The 24,891-nt window shown below is 36.6% G+C and overlaps 1 protein-coding gene across 6 annotated transcripts; it reads right to left on the reverse strand.

Annotated features, from left to right (window-relative positions):
* Window positions 1–210: 210 nt before the first annotated feature.
* agap2 (ArfGAP with GTPase domain, ankyrin repeat and PH domain 2) lies at window positions 211–24,891 on the reverse strand. Of its 6 annotated transcripts, none has more exons than XM_051879548.1 (19): window positions 24,584–24,891; window positions 15,300–15,358; window positions 14,858–14,945; window positions 14,668–14,753; window positions 12,539–12,680; window positions 12,313–12,447; window positions 12,107–12,222; window positions 10,794–10,937; window positions 10,204–10,284; window positions 9,910–10,014; window positions 8,900–9,080; window positions 8,708–8,815; window positions 6,713–6,850; window positions 6,396–6,455; window positions 5,996–6,144; window positions 3,530–3,620; window positions 3,205–3,427; window positions 2,390–2,657; window positions 211–968 (listed from the first exon to the last, which is right to left on the reverse strand). In XM_051879548.1, exons 1-19 carry the CDS (start codon window positions 24,744–24,746, stop codon window positions 762–764), a joined length of 2,544 nt encoding a protein of 847 aa, XP_051735508.1. In that variant the 5' UTR covers window positions 24,747–24,891; the 3' UTR covers window positions 211–761. The 6 variants fall into 6 exon arrangements, with proteins under 6 accessions (XP_051735508.1, XP_051735505.1, XP_051735504.1 ...); XM_051879545.1 differs by lacking the exon at window positions 24,584–24,891 and adding an exon at window positions 19,101–21,061 and having other exon boundaries at window positions 8,900–9,068; XM_051879544.1 differs by lacking the exon at window positions 24,584–24,891 and adding an exon at window positions 19,101–21,061.

The raw sequence follows: 24,891 nt of genomic DNA on the forward strand, positions 1-24,891 counted from the left end.
GAAACATTCTATGATCTTGCATTTATATGCATAATGAACTTTGTCACTCGGTATTTGTATTGACACATAGCACAATTTCTGTTTTAACCAGCTGAATTCTCTGAAATCAAACAGGACATCAATGATAGTGAAGTTTTGAGGCATTGTAATGTAGAAACATTGGCTTTTTGATAAAAAAAAAGATGGAAACTTAACAAGCAGGACCAAAGAGAGGTTGAAGATCAGAGTTTATTGTCTATAGTATTTAGAAATGATGCACAATGACAAATACTATTTCTTCTGGATATAAACATGTTCTTACATTACATTACCCTCAGCCATGATGTCTATTTTAAAGAACAATGGTAATGACAGTCATAACGGTAAATACATTCCCTCAGATTGCTTTGGGAAACTCTCAAGCTACATTTTACCATGTAATGCATCTATATTACAGTATATTAATCAGCATATTATAAATAATATTGCTTTTTAGTTGGTAAAACAGCTTTATTTTTCATTAAAAAGGCATGTTGAAATTTTGTAGCTGTCATTCTAAGTCTTCTAATATGGACAATTAAGAGTTTCTTCTTTTCTTTTTACTTTTTCCCTTTTCTGAAGAATCCGCAAGGATGTACAGTATTATAAATACAGTGTTGTTGCCGATATCCTGGGACAAAAAAAAAAAAAAAAATCACAGACGCACGGAACACACAACTCTGTATGAAGAAATAAAAATGGCCCTGGAGAAAATGTTTATATGGATCATGAATGTTCATGGGTTACGAGACCCTCCTCCTGGAATTGACACGTCCGACACTCGTGATGCTACTTTTGCGGGAGAGAACAGGAGTCGGGGAGGTGGGTGACGTCTCGCTGGGGCAGCCGTGCTGGAGAAGAATCTCGCCACACTCTTTGCTCCCGGCTTGGCGTGCCAACGTCAGTGCGGTTCTACCCTGCGGATCCTTTGACTTCACATCACTGCCGTACTGTTGAGCACAATTAAGCAAAAAAAGTAGCCGTTAGAAATGCTGAAAGTTCAAAAGCTAAAGGAATGGTTCATTTAAAAAGGAAAAACTATTGAACTAGTCATTTAACACTATAAGCCTAATGTATCATATTTAATACACACATTTCTAAGATCTCTAAATTATCAATCAACGTGATTAAACCTTTGCTAAGTAAAACATTGGACACAATCTTCTACACGCCTGTCTGTCGTCTGATTGATAGTTTATATTTTTTAGCAAGTAAAAGGCCATTTAATATAATTCTACAAATGTCCAACTTCAAGTCATGGTACATGTGTCTTTCTGCTGTGAAATCTAATGATTTTTATAAAGTAAATGTAAGAATAAGTATTATATTATTATTAATATTTCAAAACGAACATTTACTGGACTGAACCAACTTAGGTTTGCTTGATTATCCATACATCATTTTTTAGAAAAGTCTCAAATATGATAAATCAGGACTTTGAGGAACTTTTATTTGTCTCGTATTGCATTGCATTATATGTTTTGCCCTCCACAATAAAAACTACAAAACTTTGATTATAAAAACTAATAATTTAAAAATATCATCTTACTAAGACATATTATTCGGTGATATAGAGTGACAACTGATATTTATATGTATTTTATGCAAGTAGTCTGTCATACTGTTATAAAAATATCATTGATTTACATTACAAGCTATCAGAATTTCATCCTACTTTTTGGCCAGATAAATATCAGCATCCGCACCAAATCGCCCACTTTTGCTGAGTTTGGGCGTCTGAATAAAATCGAGATGTTTTTCCCTCCTTGAGTATGAGCTGTATATTTTCCTATATCAAACTATCTGAGCCATAAAAAAATAATGTATCAAATATGATACTCCACCAAAAAACAAATTTGTGACCATGAACCATGCACAAAACCAGTCATAAGGGTCAATTTTTTGAAATTGAGATTTATACGTCATCTGAAAGCTGAATAAATAAGCTTTCTGTTGATGTACGGTTTGTTCGGCTTTAAATCAAAATTTTAATAAACTTTAAATCGCCGTTAAAGTTGTCCAAATGAAGTCCTTAGCAACACATATCCACTCACAAAAATAATTTTTTGATACATTTACGGTAGGAAATTTACAAAATATCTTCATGGAACATGATCTTTACATAATATCCTAATGATTTTTGGCATAAAAGAAAAATCGATAATTTTGACCCATACAATGTATTGTTGGCCATTGCTACAAATATACCTGTGTGACTTATGACTGGTTTTGTGGTCCAGGGTCACATTTAAAGATTTTTAAAAATATCTTGTCTGAAGTTTCAATAAGCTGTTCCCAAAAAAAAATTCTAATTCAAAAATGTTGTCAGGCTTTCCAGGGTTAACTCAAAGAAACAGGCTCAGTAACTCACCCAGACCAGCAGCTGTGTCATGACCACGTCTCCCAGCTGGCAGGCCGCATGTAACGCGCTGTGATGCTGCTGCGCTGCTCCTTCAGGCGGGATGTTGATCAGGTCCTTGGTGCTGTGCGCGAGGAGCAGCAGAAGTCTGGGAAGGTCCCTGTCGATTACTGCTTTAAGCAACCAAGTCGACATTGTGTCCTCTGAACACTGAGCGGGCAAGGGCGACACAAATGCCCGCTGTTCATATTTGGCACGGATCCACGACTCCCTCTGCTCTCTGAGACAAACACAAAGCAAAGGCCAAATTATTACCATAGTGACTAACCGTGTTAGCCATGGTCTCTTTACACGTGTGTCATGATGAGGGCTGAAACATTGAAACCTTTTTTAATGTTTTTGGTTAATGCTACAAAAAAATTATTTTATTGAACAGTATCTTTATCTTTTTTTCTGTAAATATCTTAACATACTTCAAATATATACATTTAGAAACATAATTTTAAGTGACAGTAAAGACATTTATAATCTTTTGAAATTTCAATTCACCAAAGAATATTGAAAAAATGTATCATAGTTTCCACAAAAATATTAAGCAGCAAAACTGTTTTCAACATTGATAATAATCAGAAATGTTTCTTGAGCAGCAAATCATCATATTAGAATGATTTCTGAAGGATCATGTGACACTGAAGACTAAAGTAATGATGCTGAAAATTCAGCTTTGCAGTCACAAGAATAAATTAAATTTATTTGTGCATGTCTCTGTAAAACAAAACTTACTGAACCACTGTCCACAATGACATTCAAAGTCAAAGCCAGCTCACCTGGTTGCCTCGGGTGTCAACTTTTGGCACCCTTGTGTACAGGTCTCCCAAATGCTATTGGCCATATGATTGCCTATAGCCGAAAGCACTTTCGTGAGTTCACTGGGCCAGTCGTCCAGGTCTAGTGAGCGCACACGGGACAGGTGCGTCCCCAGGTTCCGGTGTATACCCGAACACTCGATGCAGATTAGAGCACCAAGATTAAGACTCGCCCATGTTGGATCTGCAAGGAGACCATAATGTTCTCATATACTGAACAATGATAGAGATTCTCAACCTGTACTTTTTGTTGTTTACATTTTGATTATTTCAGGACAACACTTACTTGGTGCTGCACAGTCCACACAGAGGTCGTTCCCTTTGGCGTTTCGAATGGCCTGCAGGGCAACAGCTTCACTTTGGCTGTTCCTTCGAGCCTGAGAGATAAAAATTAAGTCCATTATTTAGTAATATTACAGGGCAAACTGTTAATATGTGTAGTATATTGCTGCTTAACATGATTTAAGTATGTAGGATGAATCGGCATCCTTTTTTGATTCTATTAACCAATTATTGCTCTTAAATTTTAGGGATAGAGAAGAAAGTGCCCCTATTATGCTATTTTAAAGGTTCCTAATTTTTGTTTTGGAGGTCTTCTACAATAGGTTTACATGCATCCAAGGTCAAAAAACACTTACATTTTCACATAATATACATTGCAGCATCAACTCTTTTCTCAAAGTGTCTGAAACGGTTTGATAAAGGATTCAGTCGCTCTAAACTCCTTTCCAAGTCTTCTCTGCTCTGATTGGTCAGACGACCCAGTCTGTTGTGATTGGTCCACCGCTTACAGCGTGCATCGGAAACGAAATGCCCATTACCATATCTGAATTTCAGCACTGGATCTTCCTCAGCACTTGATACACAGTGATACGAACAGTAACAATGGCATTGGTTTTACCGTATCAATTCCAGTGTGACTCTCATTCTTTGGAACTGCAATGAAAGTCAATTTGCTTTCGCAGCACAGAAAACAGCATCTTCTTGACATGTCAACAACACAAACCAAACTCTTCCAGTCTTAGCTACAACTACAGTGTTTGATAGTCAAAGTAGACGTTGTTCACAGGCAGCCAATGAAGACCACAGGGTGGCATTATGCAAATTTGTTACAAACCTACGTAGGTACAATCAGTAAGTAAGACTGGATTTACTGATGACTCGTTTCAGGCAGTTCAGAATCGGTTCTTTATTTTGGGAGACAATTCATAGTTTTCACATGACGTCACACACTTATAGGAGCACCCACCTGGAGGGCAAAACCATTTAAAACCATTACAAAGAAAATTGCACGTACCTGTATATAGTATTCATCATCAATAAGGTGTATACTGAATTTGGTCTTTTAATATCACTGTTTTAGTACATTAAGGCCCTTTAAGTGTTTTCACCTTAAAGGATTAGTTCACTTCAGAAATAAAATTTCCTGATAATTTACTAACCCCCATGTCATCCAAGATGTTCATGTCTTTCTTTCTTCAGTTGAAAAGAAATGAAGGTTTTTGAGGAAAACATTCCAGGATTTTTCTCCATATAGTAGACTTCAATAGGGACCAACGGGTTGAAGGTCTAAATTGCAATTTCAGTTCAGCTTCAAAGGGCTCTACACAATCCCAGCCGAGGAATAAGGGTCTTATCTAGCAAAAAGATCGGTCATTTTCTAAAAAAAATTAAAATTATTAACTTTTAAACAAAAATGCTCATCTTGCACTAGTGTCCAAGACTTCACCCATTACATAATCATGTTGGAAAGTTCACGCATAGGTGGAAGTACCTAAAAAACTCATTTTCATCTCATTTTCTCCTCCAACTTCAAAATCGTCTGACATAGTTGTTTTACCTTTTTTTGTAAAGGCCGTTTGACTTAGTCTTTGCACATTTGCTTTGTAAACACTTGATCGGTACTTCCGCCAACGTCACGCGTGACCTTTCTAACGTGATTACGCAATGCGTGGCGCATCGCAGAGCAGTGCAAGATAAGCACTTGTGATTAAAAAGTATATAATTTTTTTTTTTTTTAGTAAATGACTAATTGTTTCACTAGATAAGACCCTTATTCCTTGTTTGGGATCATGTAGAGCCCTTTGAAGCTGCACTGAAACTGCAATTTGGACTTTCAACCCGTTGAACCCTGTTGAAGTCCACTATATGGAGAAAAATCCTGAAATGTTTTCCTCAAAAACCTTCATTTCTTTTCGACTGAAGAAAGAAAGATATAACCATCTTGGATGACATGGGGGTGAGTAAATTATCAGGAAATTTTAATTCTGAAGTGAACTAATCCTTTAAGCGTCTTAGAATGTCTTGCTGTTTTTAGTGATTGAAATATTGCAGCAGGTGCTGGATATGGATCACGGTTGCCCAAAACTTGCATTTTATTCACATGTTTTTGTTTTTCTTCTTTTGAGATGGAAAACTGACAGGCCTGTAATGTAGTTCTATGGATGTTTCCCAGTCTCCGTACCAGTCGTTTGACTGAAAACTATGAATCTTTGAAACTTTGCAGACGTTTTACATTCACAAACAAATCTGGAAAAGCATAATAGGGGCACTTTAAAACCTACTGGCCACAAAAAAAAAGTAATAGATTTTTTTTTTTTTTTTTGATGCATATTGAACATAAATAGTGAAATCGTGTTCTCAAAAGTTTATAAGGTTTGTGCTGCAAATCTTTAAAAGATGTTCCTGATAATGACAGACTGATAGAGATCAGATCAGAGCTTGTTAGATCATTATTTAATGCACTCTTTACCTTATTTCTGCTCTCACAGCTCTGTAGACTTGCAAGGATCTGGCTTTCGATGGCCTGAACCCAGGCGTCCCTGTCCTCTTGACTTTGGGCTTCAAAATGCCAGCTCTGTCCTGTGCTCGATATGATGATGAAGTCTGTGCTCTCCTCTTCTGTTTGGGCAAGAGCAACAGTTATTTACACGAGAGGAACGGATCAATAAAAACACCCATTGTGTCCTCGGTCTAATGTATCGTCTCAGTATAATTATGTGTTTGAGGAGACAGGAACACAGACAGAAACACTCAGATCCATTTGCTGTAATCTAATGATGTGACAAGAGATGGACATAGACACATACTGCAGAAAAGACAGCGAGACAGAGTCAGCTCAGCCACTCACACATTTCATACATTCAGGTTACCTGTTTTGTTAATGTTTCTCAAGCTACCAAAGCTCTTTAATTTCCACATTTTGCGCTTGGCTTGCGGTGCAAGAAATTAGTCCAGGGCAGCAGAGGATAAGAGGAATGAAAGGAAGAAAGGAAAGAAGAAAGAAAGAAGTAAAAGAGATTGTAAGAGGACCTTACAGAAAGCAATTAATCAGGTCCACACTGGAATCATAAAAGAAAAGAGAAGACAGAAAATGTGCAAACTCTTCGCAATAACACATCTGATTGCCTTATCAGTATAACTGGATCAGTGTGGTTTGTGTTAATCGTTCACAAATCTGATCTCTTACCCTCAGCCTGTCCAGCTGCTGCGTCTCCTTTCAAGTTAATACTTCGGTTTCGTTTTTTCTTCTTCCTGTCAGTCATTGGAGAAGACGGGATGTGGTCTTTTCCTAAGGGAGGACTTGTAGCCCCCTCAATGCTCGAGTCTATTAAGATAATACAAAAAAAGAGGACAGAATTTTGTCAAAAACATTTCCTGCACAAGATTTGTAACTATTGTGATGATAAACCCAAACCCAAAATATTACAAATAATTATATTTGGATTAATTATATTGGGTATATTTAAACATATTATAGTAAAATTAATATAGTACTATTTTATAATCTACTTGTATTATACATTTATATTCAATAATATATATATATATATATAAGTAAATAATAATAATAATAATAATACTATATTAAATAATAATAATACTATATTAATATATATATATATATATATATATATACTATATTACTATATTAAATAATAATATTATTAGTACTATATAATAAAATTATGTAATATAATAATATTTTTAAATAAAATTGTGTAATTTAATATATTATATAATTATAATTTAATTATATAATGTTATATGTAATATGGTTTTTAAATATTTAATATGATTATACACTGCAAAATTACTTAAGTACCTTCAAAAATCTTCAAAATGAAGTGATTTTATGCTTTTAAAAAATCTGCCAGTGGGGTCAGAAAAATAAACTTAATTCAAAGGGAAAACAAGATTATTTAACAATAATATATATATATAAGTAAATAATAATAATAATAATAATAATACTATATTAAATAATGATAATACTATATTACTATATTTATATATATATATATATATATATATATATACACACACACACTATATTACTATATTAAATAATAAATAATATTACTATATATTGTACTGTAATAATATACTATATACAGAATTTTTAATAATATAATATCATTATATTGAGTATTTTCTTGGGACAAAAAAAAGAATACATATCTCAATTAAGGTTACACACACACATTAACACTAAATGTAACTAATAAAACTAAAAATACTGAATCAAATAGAAAAATACTGAATCGAAAACACAGTCATTGACAGTGTTGGGGGTAACGCATTACAAGTAACTTAAATTACGTAATCAGATTACTTTTATGAAGTAACTAGTAAAGTAATGCATTACTTTTTCAATTTACAACAAAATATCTGAGTTACTTTTTCAAATAAGTAATGCAAGTTACTTTGTTTTCCCATTTATTAACTGACAGCTCTCCTGTCGCCATGTTGAGAGAAATCGTGAATAAGTTCAGAAGTATTGTGTGAACATAATGTGAGCATTTACTCATCTAACTTGCACAAAAACAGAGTTAGTATTCCTCAAAATGAATAAAAACAGTGAAATGCAATCTCAGAATATTGCACAAACCTGCAATAATTAAATGTATTAAATTAAACAAATGTACTTTATGTATTTAATCTCACTTTATTAACCAACGTCTTTGCTGCTGACCTTCAATGATCCAATTCAACCAATTCTTTACATTTGCCAAAAATAGAATTTTTTTGTTGTTATTAAAAAGCCCAAACCAGGTGAGAAAAAGTAACACAAAAGTAATGTAATGCATTACTTTCCATAAAAAGTAACTAAGTAACGCAATTAGTTACTTTTTTAGGAAGTAACGCAATATTGTAATGCAGTTCCCCAACACTGGTCATGGACTGGTGTATTCAACTAAATATTTAAGTACAAAAAAGGACAAGTAAATTTGATGCACAGGGAATTTTTTAAAATACCACTAAGTGATATGTCTCTTTAAATTGAACTGTCAAAATGAACAGATTTGCATATGAGCTTGATACGAACTGAAACTCTGCAGTTGGAAATAAATGCTGAGCTACTGTCATTTTCAGGTTAGTAGCATTGCTAAATTTAATTAATTATTCTCCAACACAGTTATAGAAGGAATGAATGGAAGGTGTAAGCAAAATATTTACGTACCCACACTGAACCCTTTATTAGACACAGATGACGGGCAACGTTTCACCTTTTGATCATTATGAAATGACAAGCCAGTTCTGGATGCCTCTTCTACAGTCAGAAGATTTGCTGGAAAGAGAGAAACCATGACAGTGAGAAATCATTCAAATTAATCTATATCATTTGTGAGCACATTTAAAAAATTTCAATTACATGTAGCGCCCCCTTCAGATGACTTGTCTTTACTAAGTCCATTTACACCGGGCACAGGGACAAGAGCAGGGCCAGGGGACGGCCCACCGGGAGTGACAGCGCGATGAAGACGTTTTCCTGGCACCTTTACTGTTACTCGCAACAAGTCCATCTCCTTCCCTTGAGCGTTCTGCATAAACTCCTAAAATCAAATATACATACATACATACATATATACATACACTTACACACACAATACGCCTGTTCTCTTCTACAGCAAAAAAAAAAAAACAAAACATTCAAGCTTTTGGGTTTTGTAAAGGTTTTGTAAATATTATCAGGCAATTTTATCAAAGTAACATTGATTTTTTTGCACCTAAAACCCTGTCCTGCCTCAGACAAACACAGTAATATTTTAAAACATTTGCTGCACTGGATTTTAATAATTACAACACAGATTATAAATCCACACCCAAAATATAATTATATGATTTTGATATTATTAATTTGTAAAAATATAATCATATTGAGCACTATATAATAAAATTATGTAATATAATAATATTTTTAAATAAAATTGTGTAATTTAATATATTATATAATTATAATTTAATTATATAATGTGATATGTAATATGGTTTTTAAATATTTAATATGATTATACACTGCAAAATTACTTAAGTATCTTCAAAAATCTTCAAAATGAATAAAAAATCTGCCAGTGGGGTCAGAAAAATAAACTTAATTCAAAAAAGAAAACAAGATTTTTTTTTTTTACCTCACTAACAGATATTTTTCTTAATATACTCACTTAATTTTGATCAATTTTTCTGTGAACAAGACTTAATATCTTAAGTCATTTTGCATCTCAAGTAAATATATCTTGATTTAAGAATGTTTAGATATTTGCACTGGAAAACAAGATGAAAATACTGAGCAAGAAAATCATTTTTTGCAGTGTATTAGTTATTTTCCTAAAAACACTAATGCTCTGATGAAAACAGTATGGATTATAAGAAAGCATTACTCACGTTTATACTTGAATGATACATCAGCATGCCATTGTTTGACAGTGTCACATACTTCTTCTTCCACTCCTTATTTAAAGAGCGTTCACTACGTTTCCACAAAGTTCCCTAAAAAAAAAAAAAAAAAAAAAAAAAGTAAATAATTTTTTATTTTTTACACTTTTTACATCTAAGGCAATGAGATTCAGACAATTTTAACAGTGCCTTCTACGTGTCCAAATCTGTCCAAATACTTTTTTGGGCCACTGCATTTCATCACGTCACATCCTCAAGTCAATGCTGAGATCTTACATGTACCTGTTTGATAGGAACCGACCGACTGCTCATGTCACTTCTGCTATCTGAAGCTCTTTTCTCAGAGTCACTCCCACGACGGTTCTAAAAAATCAGACATGTTAGATAAAGTAGAGATGAGAGGAAGGTGAAACATATAAAGGAAGGAAGACAGATGTGACTCATGAGATGAGGTGAAAGTTAGAGTGACAGAGAGTTCACAAACAGAATCTCAGACTAAAGATACTGTCATACTTCTGTTGTACTGTAACAACATTTGAAGGTGACGTGTGTATTTTCACTAGTATCACCAAAAAGTTTTTTAAAAACAGTAACTGTTTTTGGACAGGTTTCCCCATCTGCCAATGGTCAGGCAAATAGAATAATGTTTTCATACTGCCACACAATTAATAGTTATCTTTACACACTAAATTGGGATAGAAGAAATTACACACTCTCACCTCAGATTACTATAATCATTCAGATATAAGGCCAACTATGTTTTAAAATATAAATAATACAATACAAAATGTTCCACAACCAGTTTCACTGGTGTTGCACATAATCTAACAGGCAATATCTGACACTCTTTGTAATGAGCTCAAAGAACTAACCGCAAATAAAGAGGTCCGTCGTCGGGGCAGATTTCGTTGCGAGCCCCCTTCTCCACTTGCCCCACCCCGTATGTCTTTGTGACTTATCACAGGGGTAGAAGGCAAAGAGGAGGGGTAATCACTACTTTGACCCCCATTACTGGCCTAAGAGAGGATGATGGGACATTAAGAAGAATGAGACAGAGGTTGGTGGAATGGCGAATGGTGCAGACAGATTGATGAAGACAAAGTTTTTCACAATCACTTAAAACAGTCAAATACTCAACAACTGGGGTATAAAAATATGTAATGCATCAGTCTGAAATGAAAATGTATGTATCGATTTGGAAATTAATCATTTATAATTCATCTACAATAAAATTACCACAATAATGAAAACTAAACCAAAATGGGACCAGATATCTGATTTTGTGATGAATAGCATATAAGTAAGCAAAGGATATGAAACTAATCAGATCAGAAAATTTTGTCAAAGAAATATTTTACACCCCAACAATACTCGAGAATATTTAAAAGAGCAACACTGTGATGGTATTTAATTCATTAAAATATTTCACAATAATTATAATGATAAAGGGGTCAATCTCACAAAGAAATGTCTGGGTCATAAAATAAAATAAAATAAATAGGTATATTATATTTAATAAGATACACAGTCAAACCAAAAATTATTCAGACATTTTTTATATATTTTTTTAATATATTTTTACTAGTGTGTGCAGGACACTATAGTTCATTTATGTAAGTGAGGATAGCAAAATAAAGTAAACTGTGACATATTATACCCAAAAAATTCTTCATACAGTGGACTACCAGTAAAATTGATAAAAATTTGGAACCAAAAATTATTCAGACACTTTGACCTGACCATGTTTTGCTTAAGTGTTATATGACATAATTAAGATTAATTTTTTTCTGACACTGTGAGATCTTGTCATATTTTATTATCATTTTTTTAAACTATAGTGAATAAACTGTATTAATGAATGAAATGTTCAAGGTGTCTGAATAAATTTTGGTTTGACTGTGTGTGTATATATATATATATATATATATATATCGAGAGAGAGAGAAAGAGAGATGTTTTTCATTGTGACACTATTCTAATGACAATTTTTCCCCAAATTCACATATTGTAATGAGAAAAACTAATATTTTAGTAAATGCAGTGCCAGAAATAATAATGACTTACAACTGCATTTCACAAATGCACTTTTTGCATTATAGTAATGAAAATTAGATTTAATTTGACCCAGACATTTCTTGACAGCTTTCATGAGATTCATCAGAGAGACTCATAAGCATTGAGATACCTGTCCGGGCCCTGACACTGGAGTCGAGGCCCCTGAGTGACTCGGGGAGTTTGGAAGAGATTTACAGGAGGCCAGAAGGGCGGCTTGCTTCTTGGCAGCGACAATCTTGTGAGTCACTAAGAGAGAGACAAGTTTGTCCAATCAACACTGTCATCCTGATTGAAAGTAACATGCTATTTAAGCCCCTATTTTGAGATGAAACTTACTTTCATTAAATACTCTGTCCACATTAAGCCCATAGGTGGCACAGGTCTCATAGTAAGTGCAGCGACGCACATCTATACACAGCTGCTGGACTCTCTTGTCCTCAATCACACGGGCATTAGTGCTACTAATCTTATCTGCAGGATAAGAAAACGGTCATAGAGTTGGTGTGCAACACCATATTGATCAATAAAACATCCCTGAATCCAAGACGAGTGTAGCTCTTACCTTGTGTTCCAACCGCTATAATGGGGATTTCTGCTATGTTACGATGTGCGCTTAGCTCACTGTAGTTCTTGTACACATCCTGGAAACTTGCTTCATTTTCCAGGCTAAAAACCAGGATGACACCATCGAGCCAGTTGCAGATCTACAATCAAAAATTTAGGAATGAAAAACAGGGGATAATGCAGAATACACTACTGTTCAAAGGTTTGGGGTCAGTTGAATGTTTTTAAGGAACTAATACTTTTGAAATTGATCAAAAGCGGCTGTAAACACATTTATAATTTTACAAAAGATTTCTATTTCAAATAAATGTTTTAAAAGGTATCAAGTTTTCCACAAAAATATTAAGCAGCACAACACTTTTCAACATTGGTAATAATAAGAAATGTTTTTTCGAGCATCAAATCAGCATATTAGAACGATTTCTGAAGGATCATGTGACACTGAAGACTGGAGTAATGATGCTGAAAATTCAGCTTTGATCACAGGAATAAATTATATTTTAAAATATATTCATATAGAAAATATTCATATAGTAAATTGTAATAAGATTTCACAATATTATTGTTTTAATAAATTGTTTTTACTGTATTGTTGATCAAATAAATGCAGCCTTGGTGAGCATGAAAGACTGCTTTCAAACACATAAAAATTTTTACTGACTGAAATTTTTGAATGGTAGTATACATACAAATGCTTCTTGTTACGCGAGCTCAATTTCATGCATCATTCGAAAATGTGTAAGAAGCAATTCATAGCACAACGCTGCATTCTCAATCTTTCCACAAGGGGCACTATAGTGTAATTGCATAAACTGTCTTCTTCTTCAGTTTCTAGTTAAAATTAGTTAAACACATCTGTGGCTGCGTTTAAGACACAACTTCCCTAAGCACTTCCCCTTGGGGGGATCCCTACCGCCATTTTGAAGTGTGTTCCACTTCGTGAAGTGGATGAGAGAAGTTTATATGGATAGGCCCTCGTCCCCTTGATTTTGACCGAGGGAGCGAGTCTACTCTGATGTACACTTCAAGCAGCTCTGTATCCCACAATTCAACTTGATTGTGATGTCACAGCAGATCGCGCTTAACTGAAGTGTATGATATATTGATTATTTTGGCAATTAATCGCATAATAGCGTATAATATATTAATTATGTTGATATTTAATCGCATAATAATTGTAGCTACCTTATATTGCCAGTCAAAATTTATACTATTGATATTTTGTTTCATTTGTGTAATTTTATGTTTCTCCAACAGCTCATACCTATAGGATTTTATATATTTTCTCCAACAACTTATAAGCATATAGAATGTTGCATGAATCAAATTCATAAGTACACAAGGGGTTTAAATAATAAATCAGCTCCATTGTGAATTCCAAGTGGTCAAGGACTTAGTGCATTTAATTTAAACCGTATGCACGAGTTCCACCAGTAGTGGGCACTAGTGCAACGTAAGCGATGACGCACATCCGAGTCCACGAGACGGAGGGAAGTTAGTGAGTGAAGAGCATAAAAATTTGTAGTGGAACTCCTCCCTATTTTCCCCATATCTCGTTCACTCGATATACATCATTGCTTACGTTGAAAGAGTGTCCACTACTGGCGGAACCTTTGCAATGCGTTTAAATGGAACATGGAATCCGCTATGAAGCTGATTTATTATTCAGTTTTTTTCCTTATGAATTTGTTTTACACACCATTCTATAGGCCTGAATGTATGAAAAATTACACAAACGAAAATGATAACAATACAATAAACTATACCTGTGTGAAAAAACAATCAGCTTAAGGTAGCTACAAGTATTATGCGGTTACATGTCAAAATAACTCCAATATCATATTTTAGGGTCTGTCCAAATAAACTTCCCTCAACCACTTGACGAAGTTGAACGCACTTCAAAATGGCGACAGGGATTCCCCCAAAGGGAAGTGCTTAGGGAAGTTCACAAGTCTAAAACTGGAGTTAAACGCAGCCTGGTTTAATGGCACGGAATAGCTTGCTGTAGGTTTGTTACCTCCACACTAGGAGATGCACACTTTCATTGGCTAAATATTTTTATTTATATTTTTGTTGTGCAGACAGTAAGTTCCTGACTCAAGTGTTAATACAGGAACATTAACACACCTGTGCACTTGGTGGACCAGATTCCTCTCGGATCAGCAATAACTGACTCTGTCCCTCCACCAACACCTCTTTTTTATATCTTCCCCCTTCCAGAGAAGAAAAAGAGGAGAAAGGCGAAAGATAAGATAACAATAATGACTCTAAATGGTTAAAATGACAGTCTTCGAAAAAGGAGATGAGAAGTTCTCACCCTCATGCGATTCAAGTGGAAGGTAACTTCCTGTGATGAATCTGTTTACCAGAGCAGATTTTCCACTGCGAAGGCTACCCAGAACCCCCTGTATGCGGCAGAAACAATAATATTTTTAATCATCACTTCAAAAAACAGAATATATATAATTTGACATTGTTGAGATCTTATCTGAAACTCCTGAGGAGACACATTTGAGAACTAATTGAAACTGAATGCTCTATTAATGCTCTTCTTGCTAATTTTAGTGCTAATTTTGTTGGTGTTTAGAAACTACTTACAGGCAAAGATGTATCCTTACTCATCAGTATGACAAAAATTCAAAATAAATCTTTTTAGTGCACTTAACCAACTGAAATAGCCTATTGTTTTCATAGATGTATGCCTAAAACGATTTGAAATGGTTGTTTATATGCTTAAGGAATTAAAAAATTGTTCTCACCAATCGCAGTTCTGGAATAGCACGAGTTAGGGTCCATTCCTGGCTATTGGCACATGATGCTGAAAAAAAGTCAAAGTTAAGTTTTAACTTCAAAACAATACAATGAAGCTTTTAATGTGTTGCTGTGCAGTTGCTTTTAGGTAGTTGCCCTAGTAAAAAGAGCCCAGGACAAGTTCAATATTCTATATCCAAAAGTCTACACCCTTTTTAACTGAAGTGGTGGGGTTAGTTTTACATACAGTAACCAAATTCGGTACATATACTGATCTCAATAAACTGGACAACTTTCTAAATACATTCATTAGCTCCACGGAACAGGAAGTCCGCTATTTTAGATTTAATGTGTGTGTATCCCCCGGTTTCACAGACAAGGCTTAAACCTAGTCCCAGACTAAACTGCATGTTTGAGCTGTTTTAACTGAAAGTAACTTGCACTGACCTATCTTAAAATATGTCACTGCCATTAGTTTTGTCCCAAGATGCACACCAGTAATGCTTTTTTTCTAAGGCATGTCTATAAAAGCTACTTAAATGTCCTAATTAAACTAAGGCCTAATCCTGGCTTAATCTAAACCCTGTCTGTGAAACCAGGCCTAAAGATGCTGAATTTGACCGTTCGCAAAGACCCGCCCCCTTTAGTTACCGTTGCACTGTTGGTCCACACATCATGTTCTGACGCAGTGAAAAATACATCGCGGAGCAAAGAGGACACTGACAACGCGTCGACAGACAAGACAGAGCAGGTTACTTTTATTACTTTAATTTTAAATTATGTGTTTTTTGAAGAAATTTAAACAATAAATACCGTTTTGTGGCTCTTTAATGTGTCGTGACAGATCGCTGTAGTGTAGTTCATGCGGCTCGTGAACCGATCATCTCTTCCTACTAGTTATTTTATAGCATCAAATAAACATCGAATGAACATCCGAATGAATGTTGTTTCAACTGCGGAAAGACGTCAGTACACCATTTTTTCAAGTTCAAGTCCACCGATGTTAATCTACCCAGTCCCCTGAGTGCTTTGTCGGACAAAATGGCAGATTCGACGTTATGATTGGTTAGATCGCCTGTCAGTCAAACTCGGCGAAGGGATATCTGAACAGTGTTGCCACGGCATGGGATTAAATTAATGGGAAAAAAAAGGAAAACAGGAAGAGTATTGCATCTTCATAAGTGCATTGTCTAATTTAGACCCACATGAAAAAAATACTATAGTAATTTATAGTAAATACTACAGTGTTTTTGAACTATACTATAGTAAATTGTAGTATACTGTATATATTATAGTATTTGTTAATGAATGCTACTACAGCATACTGTAGTATTAACTATAGTGAACTGATATAACTGTAATAAATACTGTAGTATACTTTAGTTTTTACTACAGTAAACTGTAGTGTATTGTAGTATAATATACCCTATAGTTGTAGAAAACTTATTTTACCACAGCAACTATAGAATTACCACAACAAATTAATACTATAGTATGGTTCAAAAACACTATAGCATTTACTATAAATTACTATAGTATTTTTTCATATGGGGATCAAATTAAGGTTCTATATTTTTCTCATATTCAGATCTGTATTAGGCTATAGGTGCTTAGCAAGCACCACTAGTAAAAGTGCAACAGAAAAATAGATGAATCAATCATAACAAAAAAAGAGAAGGGATATATGCTGATTTATGAATATTATGTCTCAGCAGGTCAGCTACTGTATTTCTGTTTTCTAAAAAAGGTCTCTCATATTGATCTACAGCTTAAATCCTCTCGTTCTGATCGTTGATGTCAGTGACGTGAAACTTCAGATGACTCACTTACAGGAAGAGCAAGTTTGACACGATCTCATGATTATACAGTGATCAAAACATTCAGAACCTCCAAGCATTGAGCAGCAGAATTAATAACATTATGTCCTCCAGTAACTTCAAGCCACATTATCTTACATGACCATCAAAGTCAGTTCAGGCTTAAGGATGCCGTCTGTTTCTTATGCCAAATCTGTGACCATTTAAACACAGATCAGGCGTTGCCCTTCTGTTGCACATTTCTATGCTGCATCGAAGTGCAATTTGATTGCGCCTTAGCCTAGGATGACAGTTCATCTGGAGGTGTTATAAATCTCTGGTAAATCACAAGGCGTGAAGGACTGCAGGTGCATCCGTGCAGCAGCGAGCATGGAGCACCCACACCCCTCTCCGCTTTATATTGGAAGTCTTAGCGCACTCTCGTTATTTTTCACCAGTGGTTCAGACCCGGCACCCAGTGATAGACGGGCATGTCACCTTGTTTTTTGTGTAGCTGCACAGCTGTGTCGCCCAGTGGGTGCATCAAGCAGCAAAAGATGCTTTTGTTAAGGGGGAGGATCGGTGCGATACACCCTTGTGACCGGCGTGCACTGATTTAAGCAGCTCACGACACACAGATGCAGGAGTTCACAGCTTAGATCGGCATACGATCTGAGTTGGCACTCATGCCGTTTGCAGTTTCCTCTCTCAGACACCACCCACGACACAACGGAAGAGGTTTAACCCCCTCCGAATTCAGTGCAATTCTATGAGGTCATTGTACGGCGGGGCACATCAGGAGTCGAGCCAGTGCGGTTAGACAGTGTGATCCTTATGTGCCATATACAACACGCCACCCCCTCCATCTAAACGGACGCTCTATGTGACACATTCTGGTCTCTCTCTTTTTCAAAAGGACCCCTCCTCGCATACCCTCACTCCCATTCATTTCATGTGTGGCTCGCTCCCTGGCATAACACAGCCACACAACAGGCAACTCTCTCAGCCCTCCCTGTTGCCATGACAACCCCACCTCCAGCCGCTGCTTCTGTTCACTCGGAGAACACATACGTAAATATTTTGTGTGCGCATGCGTCGTGTGTACAGACACATCAGACCTTTTGCTCGTAGCATATAGAACACACACACCTATATTGAGGTTCACTTGTGCAATTATCAATTACATCCTACAAAATTGGAAACCTAATTATCAAATCTGTATTGCCGAGAAATGCTGATGTTTGAAAAGAAGCTTTTGTTCAACAAGCTCTGCATGTAAATTAGTTGGAGGCATATCTGCAACATTATAGTAGACTTACTTTGCTTGGGTGGATTTAAAACTCAATTGCCTGTTGATTCAGATACTACTTTATGTTATTTAAAATGTCACTTCACTACAGAAATCAGTGCTTTACCTCCAGTTTAGAGTGCTAAAATTCATGGCTTGAAATTAAGAGACTGGTGATGAAAGGATTGAAGCTTCCGTGAAAGAATGAGATCAGAATACAGGAAGTGGGCGGAACATCAAAGATGGGATTAGGATGTTGGGCAAAAATTATGCTGCCTGTGGCATGGGTATTATCAAATTTATTTCCCATTCCAATTTTTCCAGTGCAGAAAAAGAAACAGTAGGAGGTGGTTGTAAATAAAAGACCAGTACATTTTCAACATCTTAACTCTACAACCCTATGCATTAGAATTAATAAAACCAGAATTCCCTAAATGTGCGTACAGACTTCAACATGTCGATTTTTCAAATTAATGCAAACTAAAACATTAAGACACTTCACTTTAAAGGGATAGTTCTTCAAAAGAAGAAATAAAGTCATTCAGGTTTGGAATGACATGAAGGGTAAGTAAATAATGACAGTATTGTTTTTACTCAAAGAATCCCTCATTTTCAAAATGTGCAAACTACTTAGTATGCCCCCTCCCATTTTCAGAAACAATCCTGCTTCTGCTTATCTGAGAGTTTGAGTTGTGTGAATGGGTGAGTAAGCCATGTTCTCCTACCTTCCTCTTCACTGGATTCCCTCTGAATGGTGCTATAGACTGGGGTCACAATGGTTGCACTGGTTGCAACTGGAGTGCTCTTGGTAAAAATGCCACTAATAAATCTTAGCATCTTGCGGTCACGTGCTGAAGCCCCCTGGGACTGAGCTGTTCTAAAGTCAGATACCATTTGACCACCTTTGCACTTAAGGAGGTCCTCGGACAGACAGTTCAAGTCGCTGTTGTCCAGGGTGCGACTCTTTCCTTTGCGTTGAGGCTTGGTAATCAAGGCGACAGGGGTCGGAAGAGATGTAGATCCTGCCTTCAGTCTCTCGGCTCGAGGACTTTGGGTTCGCATGGCTATGATGTCCACTTCAGTGGGCCTCTTCATCCCAACACCTTTGAGGTCTTCATCGCAAGTTTTCACCTCGCTTACAGCCCATGATGCCCGAAAAGATCCAGGAGTCGGGCTGGTTGGGGACTGAATCCTGGTCCGACTGTCCTTACGGTCAAGGCTCTTTGAGGAGGCGTGGATGCTCTCTCTAGACTCCTTCAATTCACGGCCACTGCCGTGAGCTTTGAGGAGAGACACGGGACGCTGGGTCGCACGAACCGGGATGTCACCCAGGTGTCTGGCTATATCCCGGGGATAAGAGGTTTGGGACATTCCAGTTGATTCTCTGGCTCTTCCATTCTCTGTGGTTGATGAGATCATTGATTTTTGTCTATCACCAGGGTGAGCACCATCTGCAAAAAGTGCCTTGTCCTCCCTTGGGCTTTGGAGTATTTCCTGTTCCACTGAGAATTTGACAGATTCTCCAGCTTCCAGCTCCACAGCCTCACCCATTTTCTGGCATTCCTGGCCCTCATTATTGGATCCAGCGTGCTTGAGATGTTTCGCTCCATCAGCATCGTACACCGCTCCCTCCACAGCTGGCCTGGACTTCTCCAACTCATTTTCCTCAGTGGTTTCTACCTTCACCAAGGTGAGGGAGATAAGGTAGGTGGTTTTTGACTGTGACGTCCCGGTTCGGTTCATGGGGTCCAGAATTTCTCAGCAGATCAAGGACAGAAAATTAATTCAAAGAATCAAATAATCTTGTTATTCACTTGTTCAATGGCTTCCACAACAGAAAGAAATCACAGAATTCATAGAAAAAAGACAATTCGGGCAAGTGTGTCAAAAAGAAGTGAACCGCAACCTCATTCCCTAGAGTGGGAAAAAATTTAGCTAATGTCCTTTGTGCTCTTTCACACCTTCATGTTTCTTCCCAGACTTAATTCTCTTCGTATTGCTGTTCTCTGGTCCTCTCACACCTATTTTAAGCATGCAGACATGTGCCTACCTCTCCACACCTGCATGAAAAGCATGCTCCCGATTCCATTGACTACATTCAACAAGAGGCAGATTCAAAGGCGAAAATGACAATGCACGAGATGGAAACGGGATCGAAAATTCCTTCAAGGACGACAAAGACTAAAATTACATCTGGGAGACATGCAGAGCTGTTAACCTCAGATCAAGGCACATCGTTTCACCAACCTGCCCCACAGCGTGTGGAGGAGATGCTGACAGACTGAAGAGTCGAACTGAGGAGTCAGTCTACATGCCACATGGATCGGTGGAAACGTTTACGGCAAGTCCACAGAGAGAGATCCTAGTGTCCCCACACAGAGTCTATCCATCACGCCTCCGGTGATCAGTGCGTCAAGCAGTCGGAGATGTCAATAATGCAGACGTACGAGACGATCATGCTTCATTCTAGAGAAGAAGGTGCGTCTCACGCTAAAGGTTTAGACGAGTCACGCATCATGAACAAGGGTCTCTCAGATCTCTCCAGTGGAAGGTCTTCTTCAAACCCACGCAGAACGGCACCGTGCAGGAATACCCTGCTTCTCTCTCCATCTCCTGCTTCTCTCTCTCTCTCTCTCTCTGCCCTTGTCACCAGCCAGACAGCTCCCAGCCCCTGCTTTCCACAGCCTGCTACCCCCTCCTCTCGTTCTCCCTCCCTCCCTCGCCTTCTCCCTCTCTTTTTTCTCGCTCGCACTCTCTCCTGCTTAAAAAGCGAGAATCAGTGATGTGTTGAGGAATAAAGACAGACTGTAAAGCTTGCAAGGTTCTGACAAGGAAAAGAGGTCAAGAAAAACACAAATACGAGTGGTTGCGTGCAAAAGCTAATCAAGACTGACACATCAATAAGGCAAATTTTGCACTCGATCCAGTGCTGTATCAGGCGGCAATGTGCCACATATCACAGTCACAGTCAGTACAGTGATTCAAGAGCCGCCGTGTCCCCCCACCTTTTCTGTCCTAGACACTGAGCTTGCTTGTTACCAAGGTATTCCGAGGCTAAACTCCTCCTCCTTCATGCACTGATTCCATCTAGTCTCCCGTTCGCTATCTCCATATCTAACCCCCTGCTCTGTGCACCCACTGTCCTTGCCAAGGTGTCTATGAATGAGTAAGTGATTGAGTGAGGGCATGCAATATTATTGACAATTTATTGATTGAACTGTTGGTCAAATGTGCGTGATTGGAGCCAATACAACACTCGAATTCATTCAATAACTGGGATGAGAGTAAAAATAATATAAATATGTCCTACACAAGACTATTTATATGTCCTAAAACTGATTATATATATATATATATATATATATAAAACCAAAATTTATTCAGACACCTTGAACATTTTTCATTCATTAATAGAGTTTATTCACTATAGTTTGAAAAAAATGGTAATAAAATATGACAAGCTCTCAGAGTTAAACTGTTTCAGAAAAAATTAATCTTAATTATGTCAGATAACACTTAAGCAAAACATGGTCAGGTCAAAGTGTCTGAATAATTTTTGGTCCCAGATTTTTAGCAATTTTACTGGTAGTCCACTGTATGAAGAATTTTTGGGTATAATATGTCACAGTTTACATTATTTTGCTATCCTCACTTACATAAATGAACTATAGTGTCCTGCACACACTAGTAAAAATAAATTAAAAAATATATCAAGAGTCTAAATCATTTTTGGTTTGACTGTATATATATATATATATATATATATATATACACACACACACACACACACACATGCATATACATTTCCGAATATAAATATCAATATGTCCTATTTATGTCTTAAACCTGGTAATATATACAGCATATATATACACACACACACACACACCTACGCATATAAATTTATAAATATATAATTATATATTTATATACTGTATGTATATAGTTAACAAAAATAATCTTGTAGAGGAATAGTTGCCTTTAAAATGATAATTGGCAGTCCTATAGAGCTCACAAATCAATAATATATGATATTGATTGCTATCAGTCATGAAGATAGGTGTCATACAGAACGCAATTCAACAACATTTAGGAAGAGGACATGCAGTTACTTGTATATGAATGTCTCCCATTTGTTCTTTTTATTGATTTTCTTCTTTATTGCAAATAAAGAAGAATTTAGTGACTATTACTATATTGCTCATAGTTAAGTTAAAGGGACAGTTCACTCAAAAATTAAAATTCTATCATCATTTACTCACCTTCATGTCGTCCCAAACCTGTATGTATTACTTTCTTCTGTGGAACACAAAAGAATATATTTTGAAGAATATTGGGAACCAAACAACATAGAACCCCAGTGACTTTCAGGATATGATTTTTTTTAATCTTATTTTGTGTTCCACAGAAGAATGCAGTAAATGATGACAGAAATTACCCTAGAAACCAACCAGAAGACCCTAATAACCACATAGCAACATCCTAGCAACCACAGGCAAGCGCCACTCATATTTTCACCAGAAAATCCAAAGCTTTAGTTTATTTATATAGTATATATTCTATATTCTGTGCTAAAATTTCATGACATCTCCGTCTTGGAGAACTCGCACTCTTAAATATATTTTCCCCTTTCTCTCTCTCCCCTAAATCGCTGTCACTCTGCCCGTCTCCCACGCTCTTGGCTCCCTGCAGTAATCAACATTTAAATGTGTCAGTCCTATTCTCAAATCCCTATGCTCAGAAGCCAACAGCAATGATTTCCCCTTTACAGTTTCCTTCAATTTTATTCCCATCAAGCATCCTTTGAATCATCATATGACTATGTGGGCTAAATAAACCACATTCAAAGATGATCCTTTTGTTTTTTTTGCTATTTCATCTGGTTTGTTCTGCAACTTAAGTTCCCAGAACATCATTAGTATGCTGGTTATAATGCAAGCGAACGACTTTCTCCTGGAAAATGATAATGGGTGAAAAAATCAGAACATTATCTAGGGGCTACTACAATATCATAGAAACAAGAAACCAGAATATCCTAGCATCATTGTGGCAAGTTTTGTATGGGTAAGTACCATAAAAATCTTGTTTAATTTTGGTTTTGGTTTGAAGAAACAAAATGTCAGTGAGATTACGCAGACTGACAGCCTCTTCATATTGAACAGCAGTCTACAGTGACGGACTCATTAACGCTCACAAGAGGAAGTGTGAGGAGGAAGTAAATTATAAGGAGCATCAACAAACACTATATTAAAGCGGCATTATTTACTGTCACCTAAGTTCAAACCTAAAAATATGCACTTCGTGGATGCTTACTGCCAACACGATCTATAAATGTTGCGTCTTAAAATAATTGAACTTTACACCCGGCTCATTTGGCTAGAGCGTCAATGGATGCCAGATTATTTAAAGTCAAACAAAAAAAAAATCCCAGCAGAAAAAAAAGTGTAATCTTGTGGAAAACTAAAAATAATGGGGTCAGATAGGGAGAGTAAGAGTAGCACTGTAGACAGGTGGTGACTGAGATGAAGAGGATGTGGCTTTCGTGGGCAGCAAGTCAGCGTCAGACAGGAAATGGACCAGCACTTCGTGTTCAAAAGCTTGCCACCATGACGACGTCTCTAAGATGGTGCTAGTGTTTCAACCTGGGCCTCTGTAAATTAACATCCACGATTCTGATTCTACATCCGGACTGTAGTAACAGTTCAACATCACAGTCTAATGGAGGAGCATGTGCATTTGGAGACGTCTGCCGGTTATATAACTCAATTTGACATGAGTTAAAACATTTATATTCCTTTTTATCTGTCTGCCTTCTCTAAAATATACATTTGGGACATTTAATAATTTGATATGATTATAAAACTCAAGATAAAGAACCCTGCAAAAGTGGAACAATCAATAGCAATCAAACCATGTAAAACAAAGCCTAATTCCTTGCATTTTTATCTCACACAAGGAGCTCAGATAAACTCATTTCCAGTGTGATTAGTAAACTTGTTCTCTTCTGAGAATAATCTAGACATGCAATACCATCACCACAGAGCTCATCTCAAAGCGTGCAAGTCAGTCTCCTCGGTAAGCAACAGACCCCCTTAAGTAAACATCACACCTTTCAAAATGATACAGGAAACTATCAGTAAGTGTTTTAGGGGATAAAATAACCAGTCTCATGATATTTAGGACACTTTTCCAATGAATTCAGGCTCACCTTGTATGCTGTGAAGAAAAACCTTTAGTCCTGTCTTGAGCTGCGGGTCCTCAACCCTCTCCAGCTGTTTGAGAAATTTATTTATGGTTTTTTGTAAGCTTTCATGTCTTCTCACCTCAGCTCTAATTGCAGTCGAGTTTGTAACTTTAGTTGTGCTATTCATATTTAGACCAATGTGACTGCTTAAAATGCATGGAGTTTCTCCTGTAACCCATCAGCATTTCCTGCCCGTTCTTTCATGTCAGTGTCACGTACAGCAGTAAAAAGTTGTTCAAACTCTAAAGCATGCAGCTCAGAGCAGAAGTAGT

The sequence above is a fragment of the Ctenopharyngodon idella genome, chromosome 22 (genome assembly GCF_019924925.1).
Source record: "Ctenopharyngodon idella isolate HZGC_01 chromosome 22, HZGC01, whole genome shotgun sequence".
NCBI lineage: Eukaryota > Metazoa > Chordata > Actinopteri > Cypriniformes > Xenocyprididae > Ctenopharyngodon > Ctenopharyngodon idella.